Genomic DNA, 14,874 nt, shown 5'->3' on the forward strand with positions numbered 1-14,874 from the left:
ATGGAAGAAGAAAAGACAGATAATGCTGACTCCCGGCATAAGGGAACTGAGTCCAGAAGCAGAAAGAAAACAAATGTATTCAAGGAAAGCAATCAAGAGAAGAATTTGAAGTATGAAATTTCTCAGCTGTCTCCTGAGCTGGCCAAAGAACAAAACAAATATATCTCCAAGCTTAGGAAAGTACAGGTTCACGTCTGTGGCTCAGAGCTGTTTCTTGTTTAAAATTATTTCATTGTTCTCGTTAGGCAGCCACTCCCTTAGTGGACTTCATTCAGATTTTTCTGGCTCTGCAAGCTTAGGCAGTTCATGCAACAATCTGAACTTGAAAAGCCCTGTACAAACCCAAACTGGATGCCAAATTTCTAGAGTGTAGCCCTCTGAAACAGTACCCCAGAGAGGTGTGTATGTGTACACAGCACAACACAAGCCCTGAGAAGACTTATATTTTGCCAGTAGCTCAGTGGAGGGAAGCAACAGCAAACTTAAAGAGCTTCAGTATGAGCTAAAACCCATGCTGAAGATTCCTGTGCAGACTATGCCTGCTGCTATGGGAGATGACGACCTCTCTGTGGTTGGTGTGGAGGAAAAGACACATTTGGACTTATCTTTCACAGTGGTTCTGGCAGCTTTAAGATATGTCCCTCACACCTTACCAGGAAGAGGAGCTGTGCTTCCTGCATGTCCCCTTCTGAGCTCTGGTAAGCTCAGTGTGCTTAGAAACCAATTTGCCTTGTCCTCTGCTTTCATGCTTTTTGACTCAGAAGGCCAGGAGAGCCAAGAAACTTCTATACTATGGATGTATTTTGTCAAGCCACTGCAAAATTAATGATGAATTAAACTGTCACCAGGATAATTACACTTTATAAAAGCGGCACTCCATCAGCGTGTAAAGGCAGCCTTATTTGGTTGAATGCTATTTGTCACTGTATTCTTTTGTGTGGTTTTGTGATCCATTGACACCAATGGGCCATTGTCCATAATCCTTGGCTTCTGATGTAAAGTTTTCATTTCTGTCTGCTATGTATATTGGCATCATCTGTCTGTAACACCTCCTTTGTTAGATCAGAATGTCTTACATGTTCTGCTTCTCTGCTGAGGCAAGGCTTTCTCAGTTGTAAGGTAGATTCCCAGGGAAAGAATCTGATCCTATTCATGTATTTATTTGATCAACAGTCCCAAGAGGCTGTTCACTGGGTTAGTAATGACTGCATTTCTTTGCAGAAGCAAGTTCCTTTTGAATTCCAAATCACGCAGTGAGCAGCCGTGAGTTTCTACAAATGAAACAAATAAACAAACAAACAAAACCATCTATACTTCCTTAAATAAAATTGTGCTATTGATATTGCCAGGGACAGAGCATAGAAATCCTGTTCTGGTGGCTTGGCTTGTTTGTAGTTGCTGGTTTACTGCTGAAAGTTGACTGCAGATGCCACAGACAGCGGGCAGGCATTTTTATTAACTAAGGGATTTCATAAATGCAGACAGAAGGCTTTCCAGCATGCACTCTTTCCATAAAAATGAAGCAAAAATTTCCTCAAAATAAAGAATGTCTCCTTCTCTTGTTTCTTTAATTTATGGATCAATTTTTCAGTATTAAAACTAATACATTTTTTAAAACAAATATCAAACAAAGAACCTTAGTTTTAAAATTTACTAATGGTAGTGATCAGTTTATCATCTTTTTTCTTCCTCAATAAAAATACTTTTGGTAAATATGTCTGTACCCTACTGAGGTATAGAAATCATGAGAGATTCATGTGCAGGTCAAGCTGCTGTCCGGAGTGGGGAAGGCAAACAGATTTCAAAGAAAACCAGGCCAAAACTTGTGCATCCTGACATGAATATTAGGAGTTAAAGCTTCTCAATCTTTCTCAGACTGTAGAAAGCTTGTCTGATGAGAGATGAAACTCACTTGCAACTGATAAATGTAAGAACACCTTTTTATTTTTGTCCAGTAGCTGGCAAGAAAGAAAATTACAGCTTCAGAAAACATTGTATGAAGGCTGAGAAGTTTATGTTTCTGGTTTGTTGGTTTCTTTGCTTGTACTGTGGTGGGCTTTAGGGAAACAATTCTCCTGCCAGTGTTTGTTGTGGTGGTGTTCTCAGGTGCAATGAATGAATTGCCTGTTACCAACTCCTCAGTATGCAATGGCAATTGATAAGAACATCCTAGTCACTGGGGTACAGAAATATTTACTTCACACTCAGTCTTTTGAAAAAGAAAGATGATGGTGAATTAGTCTTAGGCTACACCATTAATAAGTTTTAAATCCGGATTAATTATTTTGAATTTAAATCACAGTGTCTTTAGGTAAGAAGAAAGAGAATACTGAAGAGTGGTTTGGGATTATAGTATAAATTACATAATTGCTATTCAGATTGCTCTGGAAGTTATGCCTCCTCTTTATTTCCATGGAAACCAAAACAGATACAAAGAGCACGATAACCCTATTTGATGGAGTGCATTCTCAGTGACAAAACACTGTTTCTCAACATTGTCACTACCATGAAGTATGCATTTGCAGCAGTGATGAGCTGCTGAAAGAGCCATCATGCTGCATTCACAAGAATCTGTACCAGCAGAGGTGATCCACTGTCACTGTTGCCGCTGTGGGAACGCATCACCCACTGCCTCACTGTGGTGACATCCGCTGTTTGGTCTCCATAAATGTTCAGTAAGTGTTGATGAATGTCAGTGTGTCATTTTTTTCCATGTGGAAGAAGTCAGTGACACAGCTTTCCTTCATGCACACTTTCATCTCAGGCGCCATCTGCTGCCATCTGTCGCAAGGCAACAGGCTTTAGCAGAATATTGGTTGGAAGGTTCACTCCCTTCTGCCATATCACCAACATCTGCCTTTGCTGTTGTGGGCCAATGTAATAAAATAAGAGGCACTACTTTCAGATCAGCCCTCATAATGAAGTCCAATGATTTGCATCGATGACTTGGATTTCTTTGGTCACTAAGAAGTAAAAAAAATATTGAAGGAGATTAGAAGAGACATAGAGACAGGCAGACACACATAAATCAAATTCTCAGTATCCTCTGGGTTCCTGTGACACACTGTTCTCAGTCAGTAAAATTTGCAGTGTTTTTAAAAATAATGTGAAGTTTCCTAGGGTTAACTGCACTCAGTTTCCAGCTGTGGCTTTATACTGCATGCATTTTTGTTTAACAACATGAAAGGAAAGTTAAGTTTGCACTTAAGTTTGCACAAGAATATATCAAAGTTATGGAAGCATGTGGTTCGGATGCTCATGTAAGATTGAAGGTTCAGTAATGCATGATTTTTTCTTTCATTTACAAAGTATTAGTATGAAATTCTGAGAATTTGGAAGTAATGTTTTTAATTATGCTAAGTATGAAAATATGATTCATTGTCTGACATTTTAGAAGTATAGAAAAAAATCAAGCAAATCAGGCAAGGGAAATGGAACTAGAAGTATGCTCAGCTACCTTGCACTTTTAGAATGAGTTTGTCTGAGATCGCTGATGCAGTGACTTCACATTAATCATTATTTCACCTTCTTGACTGTGCTTGCATTTCTGCTCAGGTTTCATTGATTTCATCGTGGAACCCACTTTTACTGTGCTGACTGATATGACTGAGAAGATTGTGACACCGCTCATAGATGAAGCTTCTCGTTCTGGCATGTCTGGGTTCAGACGTTCCAGGTGAACAACCATACGTCCTCTCCCTTTAGAGCACGTGTTGCTTTTGCATCCAGGTCCCCTGGTGAATGTCATGGTCTGTGTCCACATCCATCCCTCCACAGTGTATGTCTGCCACGTGTTGTAAAGCTTGCTGTCCACATTGCCAGCAAAACAGCTCACCTTGTGATGTGGCTGTTTTGAAGGGAAACTCAAGCCAAGGTAGGGCAAAGAGGGAGGCTGGCCATCTTGGAAATGGAGCCAAGCCTCTAGAGGCACTGAATGCAAGTGGGTGTAGCCATGTAGTGCTCTCTCATTCACTAATGCCAAAACAGGAGGTAGGTAGTGTCATTGAGAAGCACTCATTTCTAGGAATATGGAAGTATAAACACGTAATTAAAGAGGATCGGGAAGTATAGGAAGACTTACTTAGAGTTATTCAAATGTGTGAATTATCACCAGAGTTCACCTGCAGCTTGGATATAAGGAGTCTTGGCCCATTCATTCCCTTCTGCAGTTGTGGAGAATCTGCTACTTCAGTAATTTCATGAACAAGACATGTCTTGGGATTCAGGTGGCACATGGTTTGTACTGCTTAGAGTGAAGCCTCCAAATCAGGATTTTTTCCCCAAGCAAATTCTTTATTCTTGGACTGTTACATTCAGGGCAACCACTAATATCTTTCTATATTAGTTATCTTGCTGTCTTTATTAAAATGTGCACTATGACATGCCTCTCCTTGAAAGAGAACTGCTAGGTCTGTAACTGAAATGAGTGCCTATTTCAACTTTAATGAGGTCATCAAACCCTGGATGGATGCTGGTATACAGCAGTTCTGTGTCTAATGACTCCAACAGGTGAATTTGAGGAGACTCCTCCTTTGACATACTGGATTTCTAGGTTTGTCTGACTCTCCATTTGATGTTTAGGGAGTGGAGATGCACAGCAAAGAACCACTTTGTGTGGTTCTCTTTGTAAGGAATCATGTCTATCAACAATCAGGGAGAGTCCATTATTTCTAAAGCTGGCTCAGATTGTGCTGCTTGCTTTAACATTGATTGCCGTGGGGCTAAAGGGAGGGAGGGAATTGTGGAGGATTCAAGGTTATCTTTCTTCTTCTTTGGGTGTTATCTAGATTTAGAGTAATAATTTCTTAGCTGTGTTAGGTGCACTGATTTCTGTTACGTTTTGTGATCTTGTGTCCCAGTCTGAATAGCATCAGTCCCTCTGAAGTTAAGAGATCAAGTGTCAAGAGCACTGGGTCAGAAGGAAGTGCCTCACTCAACTGCTCCATACTCACTGTGGACTTCAAATGTTTTAAAGCCACCTGGACTGAGGTGGTGCAGCAGAACCGGGAGAAATGGAAAGCACAAGCCACCAAAGGTAACATCAGGCTTCTTAGTGAAAGAATAAAAATTCTATTGACCTCTTCTACTTCAAACTCATCTTCAATCAAATTATTCTCCAAGTAAGCACTGCTAGTTTGAAAGAATCTGCTTCTCTAGGTCAACAGCTTACACTGAATTCAGAAAGATAGGAATATTGTGACTCATCTGTACCGTACATGATTCTGTGTGATGTAAGTGTAGATAACAGAGAGGATTTGGACAATAGGAGGACAAAAAGGAATTCTAAGGGAAGCCCCCAAAGGTCATGAGTCAGACTCAGAGCATGTACAAAAACAGCAGGAAAAGGATTTTGGGAGACGTGTTATCAATTGTTTACTATTAAGATTGAAAGAGATAGGAATGATATGTCAGCTGAAAAGGCCATGGTATTCTGGATCCATGTCTGGCTTCATATTTGCAGTGATACCTTGGATGAGAATATAGGAAGTTTGCTGCTTCTGCTCATGATATCACAAATCTGTGCAGGACTGCAGAATATAAAGTCTGCATTGATTGTGAGCTTGGAAGCAGACCAGGCATCCAAAATGTCATACAACTGAAAGTGCCTTAGAGTCATTTAGATGTGTTTGGAGAAAACAAAGTCAGAATTTGATTACATTTATTTCTTCATGAAACTGTGATACAGTGTCTCCTTTGAGCTGAATGCTCGTTACTAAACCCATTATTTAATGGAGCTGTTGTATTTCATATAAATGGAAGGAGTTTGATTGTAACACGTTATGCGGTTTGGGCTTTATGACCAATGGAAGACTTGGCTTGGTTCTCTATTTGCCAAAGCAGATCTGTCTAATTGAAAGGCCTGTCTAATGGTGCAGGGAAGCTCATGGAGGTGCTAATCCAGCAGTGCTGTAGCAAGCCCTAGTTTCCTGAGCTGAATCTCTTCTCTTGTTTGGGTGCAGATGCAGCATTTTGGTTTCTTTTCAGATCCTCAGAATAAAGTGAGCTGAATACCATCAGGCTCCCAGAAAGCTGTCTATGTGAGCTGCTGCTGATTTCAAGAGCGATTAGTAAAGCCAGGGAAGCACATATCTAATTTAATTATATTTTCATGTGAGCCGTAATTTATTCATTTAAAAAGTAATTAACTTGAGCTAGCTGCTGACAAGGAAACACAAATTGACATTTCTTATACAGAGAGCTTTCACCTTTCTCTCCTATAACCCATTGGTACACTGTTCTCAAAACTGTTCCTGGTTCATTCATAAGAAGTGCTTGAGGAGACACCATTGTTTTTTTTTGTGATTTTTGCTCTCTGGCTAAGTTGCTGCTCCTGTAAGGACCACAACGTCTTCCCTATAGGTGTCAAGATTGCTTCCATTGGACTAATTGGACTCTATTCTTTGATTTGCAGGATATGCTTGTCTACTTATCAGCTTACAAAATGTCTCAGAAGCCAGGAAATACATCTCTTTGTGATTCCTATCTCAATTAGAGTACAATTGGTTATCCACAATAGGGTGATGGATGGGTGGGCTGTGATACTGCAGACCTAGAAACCCTGTAGGGAGGCAGAATAAGATATACTAGGCAGCACAGTGCAGTCACTTCTGAATGCTTAAAGTCAGTATGGATACAGATATGTCCTGAAGCTCAATAAGGCTCTAAATTGAGTGTGGGCTGAGTTATTCAGTTGCTTTTGCACATTAATTCTTTTCTGATCATAGAAAAGAGGAGAAAATTACAGAGTTTCTGCCTGCACATAGGTTTTTTAGCTCGAGCACTACATTAAATGATTCTATGATTAAGGGATGTAGTTGTGTTCTGGGACACGTTCCCCTTTTGGGAATGGAAGAGAAGGTACTGATAGTAACGTGTTACTCTGGTAAGAAGGGACAGAGATGTGAAGAAATTATAGCAGTAAGTAGAAATGAAGAGATAAGGAAGCTGGAATTGAAAGCAACTTGGAAAAGGGGGAAAAATGGATTTTCAAAGAACCAAGACTTTCAAAGTTTAGGATTATGTGGTGCAACATAGGGTAAACTAAATGTGATTTGACTGACTCTTGTATATCAGGAATGAAGATAACCCCTGTACCCCTAAAGACATACTTACAGAGCTAATATCTCTTTTTAATTTACCTCTTAAATTTTCCAAAGAGCTGCATTTTCAGAAGGGAACCTCATATGGTTAAAAATATACATGTACATATGATGTAGGCCAACACAAGGTATTTTTTTCAGAGTACTTTCTTAAATGTTCTCCTGTGCTCTTTTTCCCTTGTCAAGTCAATTCCTACACTTACCTAAGTAACACCTGTTTGCACGTTAAAAGCTGAAGTAGTTATATGTGTGAATTGTATTTCTTGCAAAATTGACTGATAATCATCATTTCTTTTCATGTTTTGCTTCTCTCTTTGCTGAGGATGCAGAAGAAAAAGCTAAAAAAGAAGCAGAGGAAAGTGTTCATCAGGGAACAGATGAAAAGAAAACAGATGAAAAGGATGAGAAGCCAACTGAAGATGCCACAGCAGCAAAGACGGAGAACAGCAAAGAACCAAATCCTGGGGAAAACAAAAGTTCAGATTCCAGTGAAAATTCCCACCTAAATGGGACTGGGCAAATTGGAGTGACCAGACACGAAGCCTCTCAAGGAAAAAGCGTTCCTAGGACAGATAAGGGAATGGATTCTCATCACACATCAAAGGAAGAGAAACGTGTCCAGAATGGTAAGTTCTCTCCTTCCACTGAAAGGTGAATGCCGCCCTAAACGTGGCATTTCATCTCAGTAATGGGATGGGAGCAGTTGATGTTGTGAAAAAAGTTGTCCTGGGTGCAGAACCTTTTCCTAGAATTCGGCATTGGTACTTCCAAGTATTACTGTTTTGTAAGAGATGGAGCTCATAATGTCTGCTTTGTGCTTTTGGCAAAGGGCAGTAAGACTCTTCTCATGGAAATGAATCAGCTTGTTTTGATGTACACTTCAAAGCTGAAACAAACTATTGTGGTTCAGTGAACAACTTCACTGATTCACTGGTTAGTCAAAAGAGGAGATGCTGAAGATATAAACACTTTCAAAGGCCAATTTAATGTATCTTTGAACTGATTCTCAAATGTAATTATGTTTTAGGACTGCAGCTCTTTTCCCTTCTCCGCTGCTTTTAAGAGTTATTTTATTTATACTACATTTGTTCTGTTTTATTATGGCAAACATGAGCCTTTTCTTAAAGATTTATTGTCAAAAAACTGTTAGTGAGTTAAAATAATTATATTTTGCACTTAGAAAAGGTGGAAAAAGAACTGAATTGAAAATTGCATATCACATTAAAATAAGTTATTAGACCTAGGAATCACAGAATCATGAAATTGTAGGGGTTGGAAGGAACCTCTGTAGATCATCAACTCCAAACCACCTGCTAAAGCAAGTTCCCTATGGAAAGTACCACAGGAAGACGTGCAGGTGAGTTCTGAATATCTCCAGACAGGGAGACTCTGCAGCCTTTCTGGGCAGACTGTTCCAGTGCTCTATCATCCTCAAAGAAAACAAGTTTTTCCTCATGTTTATACTGTAACTTGCTATGTTCCAGTTAAGTGCCAGCTGCCCCTTGTCCTGTTGCTGGGCACCACTGAAAAGAGCCTGGCCCATCAGCTTGCTTCCAGCCCTGTAGGTATTTGTAAACAAGGAGAAAAGGGAGCAGAGGAAGCAGGGATGCAAAATAATCCCCTATAGTTATACGCACTCTGGAGGTGATTGACCTTCTGGCTTATGTCATAGGAGGCAGCTAAGGAACATTTGTCACTGTTCTGGTTGGCCTGGCTTATTTCCCAGTTGGTTGCAATGGAGCACTTGAACCCCACTCCCCAAGTCCTTCATTTTAAAGCCTGCTTCACTAGTTTGGCCAGCCTGCTGCCAAAGATGCCCTTCTAGACAGGTGGATCCCATCCCTCCCTAACAGGTCCTATTCTTCACAGGGAGTCCCATTCTCATAAAAACCAAACCATAAAAACCTTGAGCTAGCACCAGCCACATAGCCAGGAGCTGATACGTATTACATGCCTATTTCTGGCTTTCCTCTTTTCTCCAACTGGCAAGATTGAAGAAAAGATAATCTGGACAGTAGGACTTTTCACTTGCACTCCCAGGACTTTGTTGTCTTATTTGATTCTGTCCCTCAGAACAGATCAGTTGGCTATTGGCCGTTTCACTGTCCTTGCCTTGCCAGCCTTGCTCCTCTAAGTCATTAGCAAGAAATGACAGTACAGCCTCATGTGATTTCTCATCATCTTGGTAATGTCAGCCAGTCCAAAACCAGCAAAACACTGAGATTCTGAAGCATCCTCTTAGGAAAAAATGAGTAATTGTATAGACATTGAAATTCCGGGGCTAAGGGAGTGGACTTAGATGGCAGCTGAGGCAAGAATTCTGTTTGAAGTACTCCTGGTATGACTGGGTGCAGGCCTTTCCCAGTGATTATTTTGTCATTAGATGTTTTTAGATTGGAAGGACTAGACAGATCCAAGTTGTCATGCTGTTACACATGGGATTTCTCTTCCAGCAGTGTTTGTGGGCCCCACAAAGAAACAAAAAGGTTGGCGATGTGAAATCCCAGTTAGACTGCAATAGATTTTGCTCCTGAAATCCTTTATTTTACAGGCTTCTAACAATATAAGGGCTAAGTATGCTCTGGTGATTTTCACCGTACCTTTTTCTGCAATGTCTCTCTGCTGCAGGTGTCTGAAGTGCTTTGGAAGGAATTATAATGATTTCTGCAAATTAGTGTCTTCCTTAGGGCAAGAAATTCTGCTCTTTAATTAATGGGAGAAGGCCCTAATGAATTACATTCTCTGCAGAATCTTCGGAGACTGATGAAATCTAACATTCATATATCTGGGTTCATGCAGTTTCCTTTATTTTACATCTGTTAATACCTTGTCATGAGATATCTGCCTTTGCCTTTGTCATCTCTTTCAGAAAGACCATTATGATCATTGTTCTGCTCTGCTACTGGCAGTATGGCATGGTAGATATCGCAATACCCAGCAGTCTCCTATTCATAAAAAGATATTCAATGAAAGTTAAAAATTGTATTGTCAGAGGAGCTGGAAGTCTCTCTCACCTCTCACTCCCTGCTCACTTCCCTTGTGCTTTCTCAGAGATGTCAAACTGGGAAATAAAGTGTGTGTGCATGCCCATCGTCTTTGCCTGCACACACTTAGGGTCAAGTCCCTCATTTATACAATGGGAATGTAAGAAGCCTTCTGTGCCTTGCTGGGTACATTTTCATTTCATCTTGAATACAGTGTCCTTGTAGAGACCATCTTTTTCAAGCAGACACCTCAGTCCTACCTGGAGTACCTGGAGCTGCTCATACCTCTCTTCAGATTGGACTTTCCAAAGAAGCCCGAATCAATGTCAGTATATAATAATATATAATATATAATAAGCTGAGGAAGTTGCTGTCTGTCTCATGTCTTGTTTTCATTTTTTTCTCACCTACACAATGGCCTTAATAAGAAAACCATGGAAATTTTGGTTCCAAATGAGAACAAAACAGGACATGTTTTTTCCATCTTGCTAAATGCTTTAAGATTTCAAAACCACTTTTCTATTGCAGGAATATTAATTAGAGAGGGAGAAACCAATCTTCTGTCATCCAAGAATAACAGTTGTTCCAGTGGTTAGGGCACAGTTTAGAAGAGGCGGGCCTCGTTTCTCTACATTTTCACTTTTTTGAGCTGTTTCAAAAATAAATACTCATTGACAGTAATTGTTTTGAAGGCAGATTTGTTCCTCTCTATCATAGCAATCCCTAAGTTCTCGATCCAAAGGCTAGGAAGTGGTAATAATAGCAAAAAATAGTAATACAGCTGGAGTAAGCGTTGCTTTTATACAGCATGTACTCGAATTTACAAAATTCTGAAGTGAGATTTAATACAGGGTTTTTTTCATGTTGAGATGTGGATTACAAATTCCCTGCTGCTCTCTTTTGGGTGAAGGAAGAGATGCCTGCTCCCATCTGTGCAGGCTGCCTGCTTCTCTGGACATCTCTGGACATCTGCAGCAAGGAGACCTCCTTTGTTGCTGAATGAGCCCTATTCTACTGTATCTATCTCTTGAAGTAAATTTTAGTTCATAGTGGCATTTGGCAACAGAACATTCTTTTCAGCGGGGAGATGTCTGGGAAGGTCTGTTGTGCTCTGCTGTGCGACTGATAGAGGACAGAAAATAAGAAGGACCTCAGTTACCCTTTTAGGCTTTTTAAAATACACTCCAGCACTAATTCCCATTTTTGTTCTGCATCGACTGGTGTACTCCTAAAGACCCTGTCTTCCTGGTTTGCTGTATAGACTCAAAATCCAGTGATCAATGCTAGGATGCTTGTCTGTTTCTTGATATCAGTGTACACAGACCAGCATAAATGATTTGTGGATAAGTAAAGCTGGTAAGAGAAAGGGTGATCCAATGAGGCAGGACTTTTTAGGATATCTAAACTGGTTCTTTAATGCAGAGACCTGTGACAGAGCCTCACAGGATCTTAACTCAGTCTTTTAAAAGCATACATTTTTTAGAGTCTTGATTTTGAGATGGAGGTAGTGTTCAGGTTTTAATGGTGCATGTGCAGTGAGGAGGAGCATGAGTTTGCATGGGCACTTAAAGGGGTCTTAGCAGAATATGAAAGTAAATTGTGAAGCTTGGTTTTCTGCTGGAGTCAGATAAACACTGAGTGTTGCATTGTTCTGACCTAATTATATGCATTATATGACCTAATCCTAGGTCATTGTGAATCTGAATATTTCCTCTTAAGGAAAATCTTTCTTGGATGTTGACATTTGATGGAGTTACAGGCATTAATACACTGCAGTTTGAATTATAATGCTTATAGTATCCCTTATTTATTCATTCTAGGTGAAATAAAGGAAGACAGTATGGCAGACAAAAAAGATCAATCTAGTGTGGGAAATGAATCAAAGAAAACAGATGGTAAGGACTTACTATTTTGTTTTGTTTTGTCACTCATTTCTATATGCAATCTATTGTTTTATAAGCATCCATATTTTATGATTAAAAAAAATTGTGTGGTCACCTGGAAAACATTTAACAGGAACAGTCATTAGATATGACAGAAGCCAGCTCCTCTGACAGAAGCCATTAGGGGTATTCTGGGGGAAAATCATCTCTTTCACGTAATGTCTAATGCCACTTAATTTTTCTGTTGGTAAACCATCTTCTTTATCTTCTTGAACAATTTCTGTGCACCATCCATAAGAAAAATCCTGGATTGTTTGAACTGCTTAGTATGAAACATGGGTCTGTAAGGTTCTACCCTTCTGAGTGTCTTTGAGCCAAATTCTGCTCTCAGTTAAGATCAACTTTATGGAGGTGCAAAACACAAATGTAAGCAAAACTCTGAACAAGGTGCATTTCCTTTTTTCTGGTTGCACATCACACTATGTCTATCCAACCACAAAGGTTCCTTGACTTAATGCTCTGAGGTGGAATTTGCCAAGTGCTGTTGAACCGCAGGTATGGGAAGGAAGCAAGCAAGAGTAGGCACATCAACACAGAAGCGCTGTTAAGGACACTCTAGAAAAGGGATATTGCTAAAACACTTTTGAACTGAAACAATCCCAAGTTGTATGACAGTTTCTTAAACACCTAGAAATAATTTCATACAGCCCTGAGCCTATTGTAAATTTTCACAGGTGTTTTAGTAGCATCAGCAAAGCAGAAAAACGCCTATAAGAGATGTGGCATGTGTGCTCTTCTGCTTCTCAGCTGTGCAGCAAAAGGCTACAAGATAGTATCTGACTCCACATCACCCCACAACTGATTGCTTAAATACTGCATAGCAGAATAAATGGAAACAAATGCTACAGCTGAGATTTCCTTTGTATGTCTCGATTAAACCCATTGAAATATTCCTAAATATAAATAGTACAGTATTGTGTTTTAATGATCAAGAAAGGCAACCTCGTTTTAAGTGCTGCAGTTTAGAAGGATGCTGTTTGCTTTTACTGTTACCTTGTAAGAAATTAGTTCGTGTTCTTACTCTTGCAGAAAAGTGACAAATAAGAAGATAATGTTATCCTTAGCAAAAAGAAAAGAAAAAAGTAAAGCAATTCATCTATAATCACATGTATTAATTTCAGACACACAAATATGTAGTTTATACAGAGCTCTGTTAGCAATGATTGTTCAGGAAAAATCAATTATTTGTTGGAATGTCATATTATTTATACACTTCAGATAAGTGTCTGTCAGGAAGAGTCGTGAACGAGTACCATTCATAACTCTTTACACAGTATGCAGAAATAAAGAGCAAATATTCAATTAGCTGCCTGGCTCTGCAGGCATTTACGATATGTGCATGTCTTATGTAGCTGTAATGGCTTCACAAGGATTAGTAGGAGGAATGGCTTCTCTCCCCACTGCAGTTGGTGATGGCAGAACAGTGGCTGTGTAGAAAGACTGCTCCCTTGGCAGGATGGGCAGATGCAGAAAGGTTGGGGCTTCTCTTAGCAGATGCAGGGGCGTCAGACCAACCATGAGAGTAGGCTTGGGAGCCCCTAAACTTGAGGACAAGGTCACCTTTGAAAGCTTTCAGTCGCAGTCTCTTGGAAAGAGTAGGGACACCTATTTAATCTGGCTGGAAGACAAAGAAGTGAATGTTTCATGCTGACTTAAAAGTATGGTAGTAAATTTGTTTACTTCCAAGTTGCTAATCTTGGAGTACTGTTAGCTATTTAATCTGTTTGTTCTTCTGCAAGGATGTGTTCTGCTCAGCCCCTTAAGGAAAAGGCCAGTGCCATGAGATCAGCTGATTACAGTGAATAAGGAACTGTAACCAAGCAAAATCAATTTATGGGCTCCATGTTTTTCATTCAAATACTGTAGAGAGAGATTGTGACTAATGATGTCACTAACAGAAATAGGGAATATCTGTGAAAGATGAAAGACAAGCCCTAGGAAAGTATTGGGATATTGGGCACTTGTGTTTTGAGAAATACTGCGTGACCCCTTCTGTCCATTGCTCAGTCCTGAGCAAATCTCCTTATCAGCCATGGAAGAGATGCGGAAAAATGAATCTTGCCCACAAATAGTACGTAGCTGTTTGTAGACTACTGAACTATGTACCCAAACATATGGTTTCTCATCTGTTGGGACGTGGTCCTAAATATACTGGGAAAAAAAAGCAGAGGAGTTGGAAAGACTCAGGTTACAGCACTGGAATTTTCTCACCACTTCTAGATTGCTTTTGAGTGAATATCAGCCCAGGTTTTAGCAGCATCAGGCCCACTGCTTGGGTTTCACAGCCTCTTAGTCTGCAAGTGGGGTGTATTTGTGTGAAACAGGTGCTCGTTTGTGCAGATTCATCACACCCCATGCGGGCTTTGGCTTTCTTTTGGCCTCCCATTAGCATCAGCTAGAGCCCTGCACCCAAGCTGAGGTCAGTCTGCTGTTCTGTCCTGCTGTGAGAAAAAAGCTGCAGTGTAACTACACGAATCTTTGCATGATCTTGTCCATGGTACTTTTTGAGCACATACAAGATATTACTGTTACATGTTCTAATTGGAATATATAAGTGCTAAAGCATTTCTAATCATCCTTCTACTTCATGGCGAACCAGGTGGCCAAGGAAATACGAATAACCATCCCATGTGGACACAAAGACATTAAGTGGCTTGCCTGCGCTGTAGTCACAGGTGTAACGTGTCACTGCTACCTTTATGCTACCCACAGATTGGTGTGCATGCCTCCAGAAATAGGGATCAAGCTCTGTAAGCCACTGGGAAGCTATAAATGCATCTAGCCAGAGCTTCACACAGCTGAATCTATTGGTACCACAGCCTGCTAGTTTAAATAGTTTGAGGACAC

At 40.1% G+C, this 14,874-nt stretch overlaps 1 protein-coding gene and 1 long non-coding RNA gene across 11 annotated transcripts in view; one reads left to right on the forward strand and one right to left on the reverse strand.

Annotated features, from left to right (window-relative positions):
- Positions 1-14,874, forward strand: part of PDE1C (phosphodiesterase 1C) — a 306,686-nt gene that overhangs the window by 261,336 nt on the left and 30,476 nt on the right. For all 10 annotated transcript variants that reach the window (XM_052692642.1, XM_052692650.1, XM_052692641.1 and 7 more), the window contains 4 exons: positions 3,556-3,676; positions 4,860-5,035; positions 7,430-7,726; positions 11,905-11,979. In XM_052692642.1, the coding sequence (XP_052548602.1) occupies positions 3,556-3,676; positions 4,860-5,035; positions 7,430-7,726; positions 11,905-11,979 (669 nt within the window). The remainder of the gene's footprint in view (positions 1-3,555; positions 3,677-4,859; positions 5,036-7,429; positions 7,727-11,904; positions 11,980-14,874) is intronic.
- Positions 1-14,874, reverse strand: part of LOC128085407 (uncharacterized) — a 117,261-nt gene that overhangs the window by 20,352 nt on the left and 82,035 nt on the right. The window lies entirely within an intron of this gene.

The sequence above is a fragment of the Tympanuchus pallidicinctus genome, unplaced genomic scaffold (assembly GCF_026119805.1).
Source record: "Tympanuchus pallidicinctus isolate F22 unplaced genomic scaffold, pur_lepc_1.0 scaffold3, whole genome shotgun sequence".
Taxonomy (NCBI): domain Eukaryota; kingdom Metazoa; phylum Chordata; class Aves; order Galliformes; family Phasianidae; genus Tympanuchus; species Tympanuchus pallidicinctus.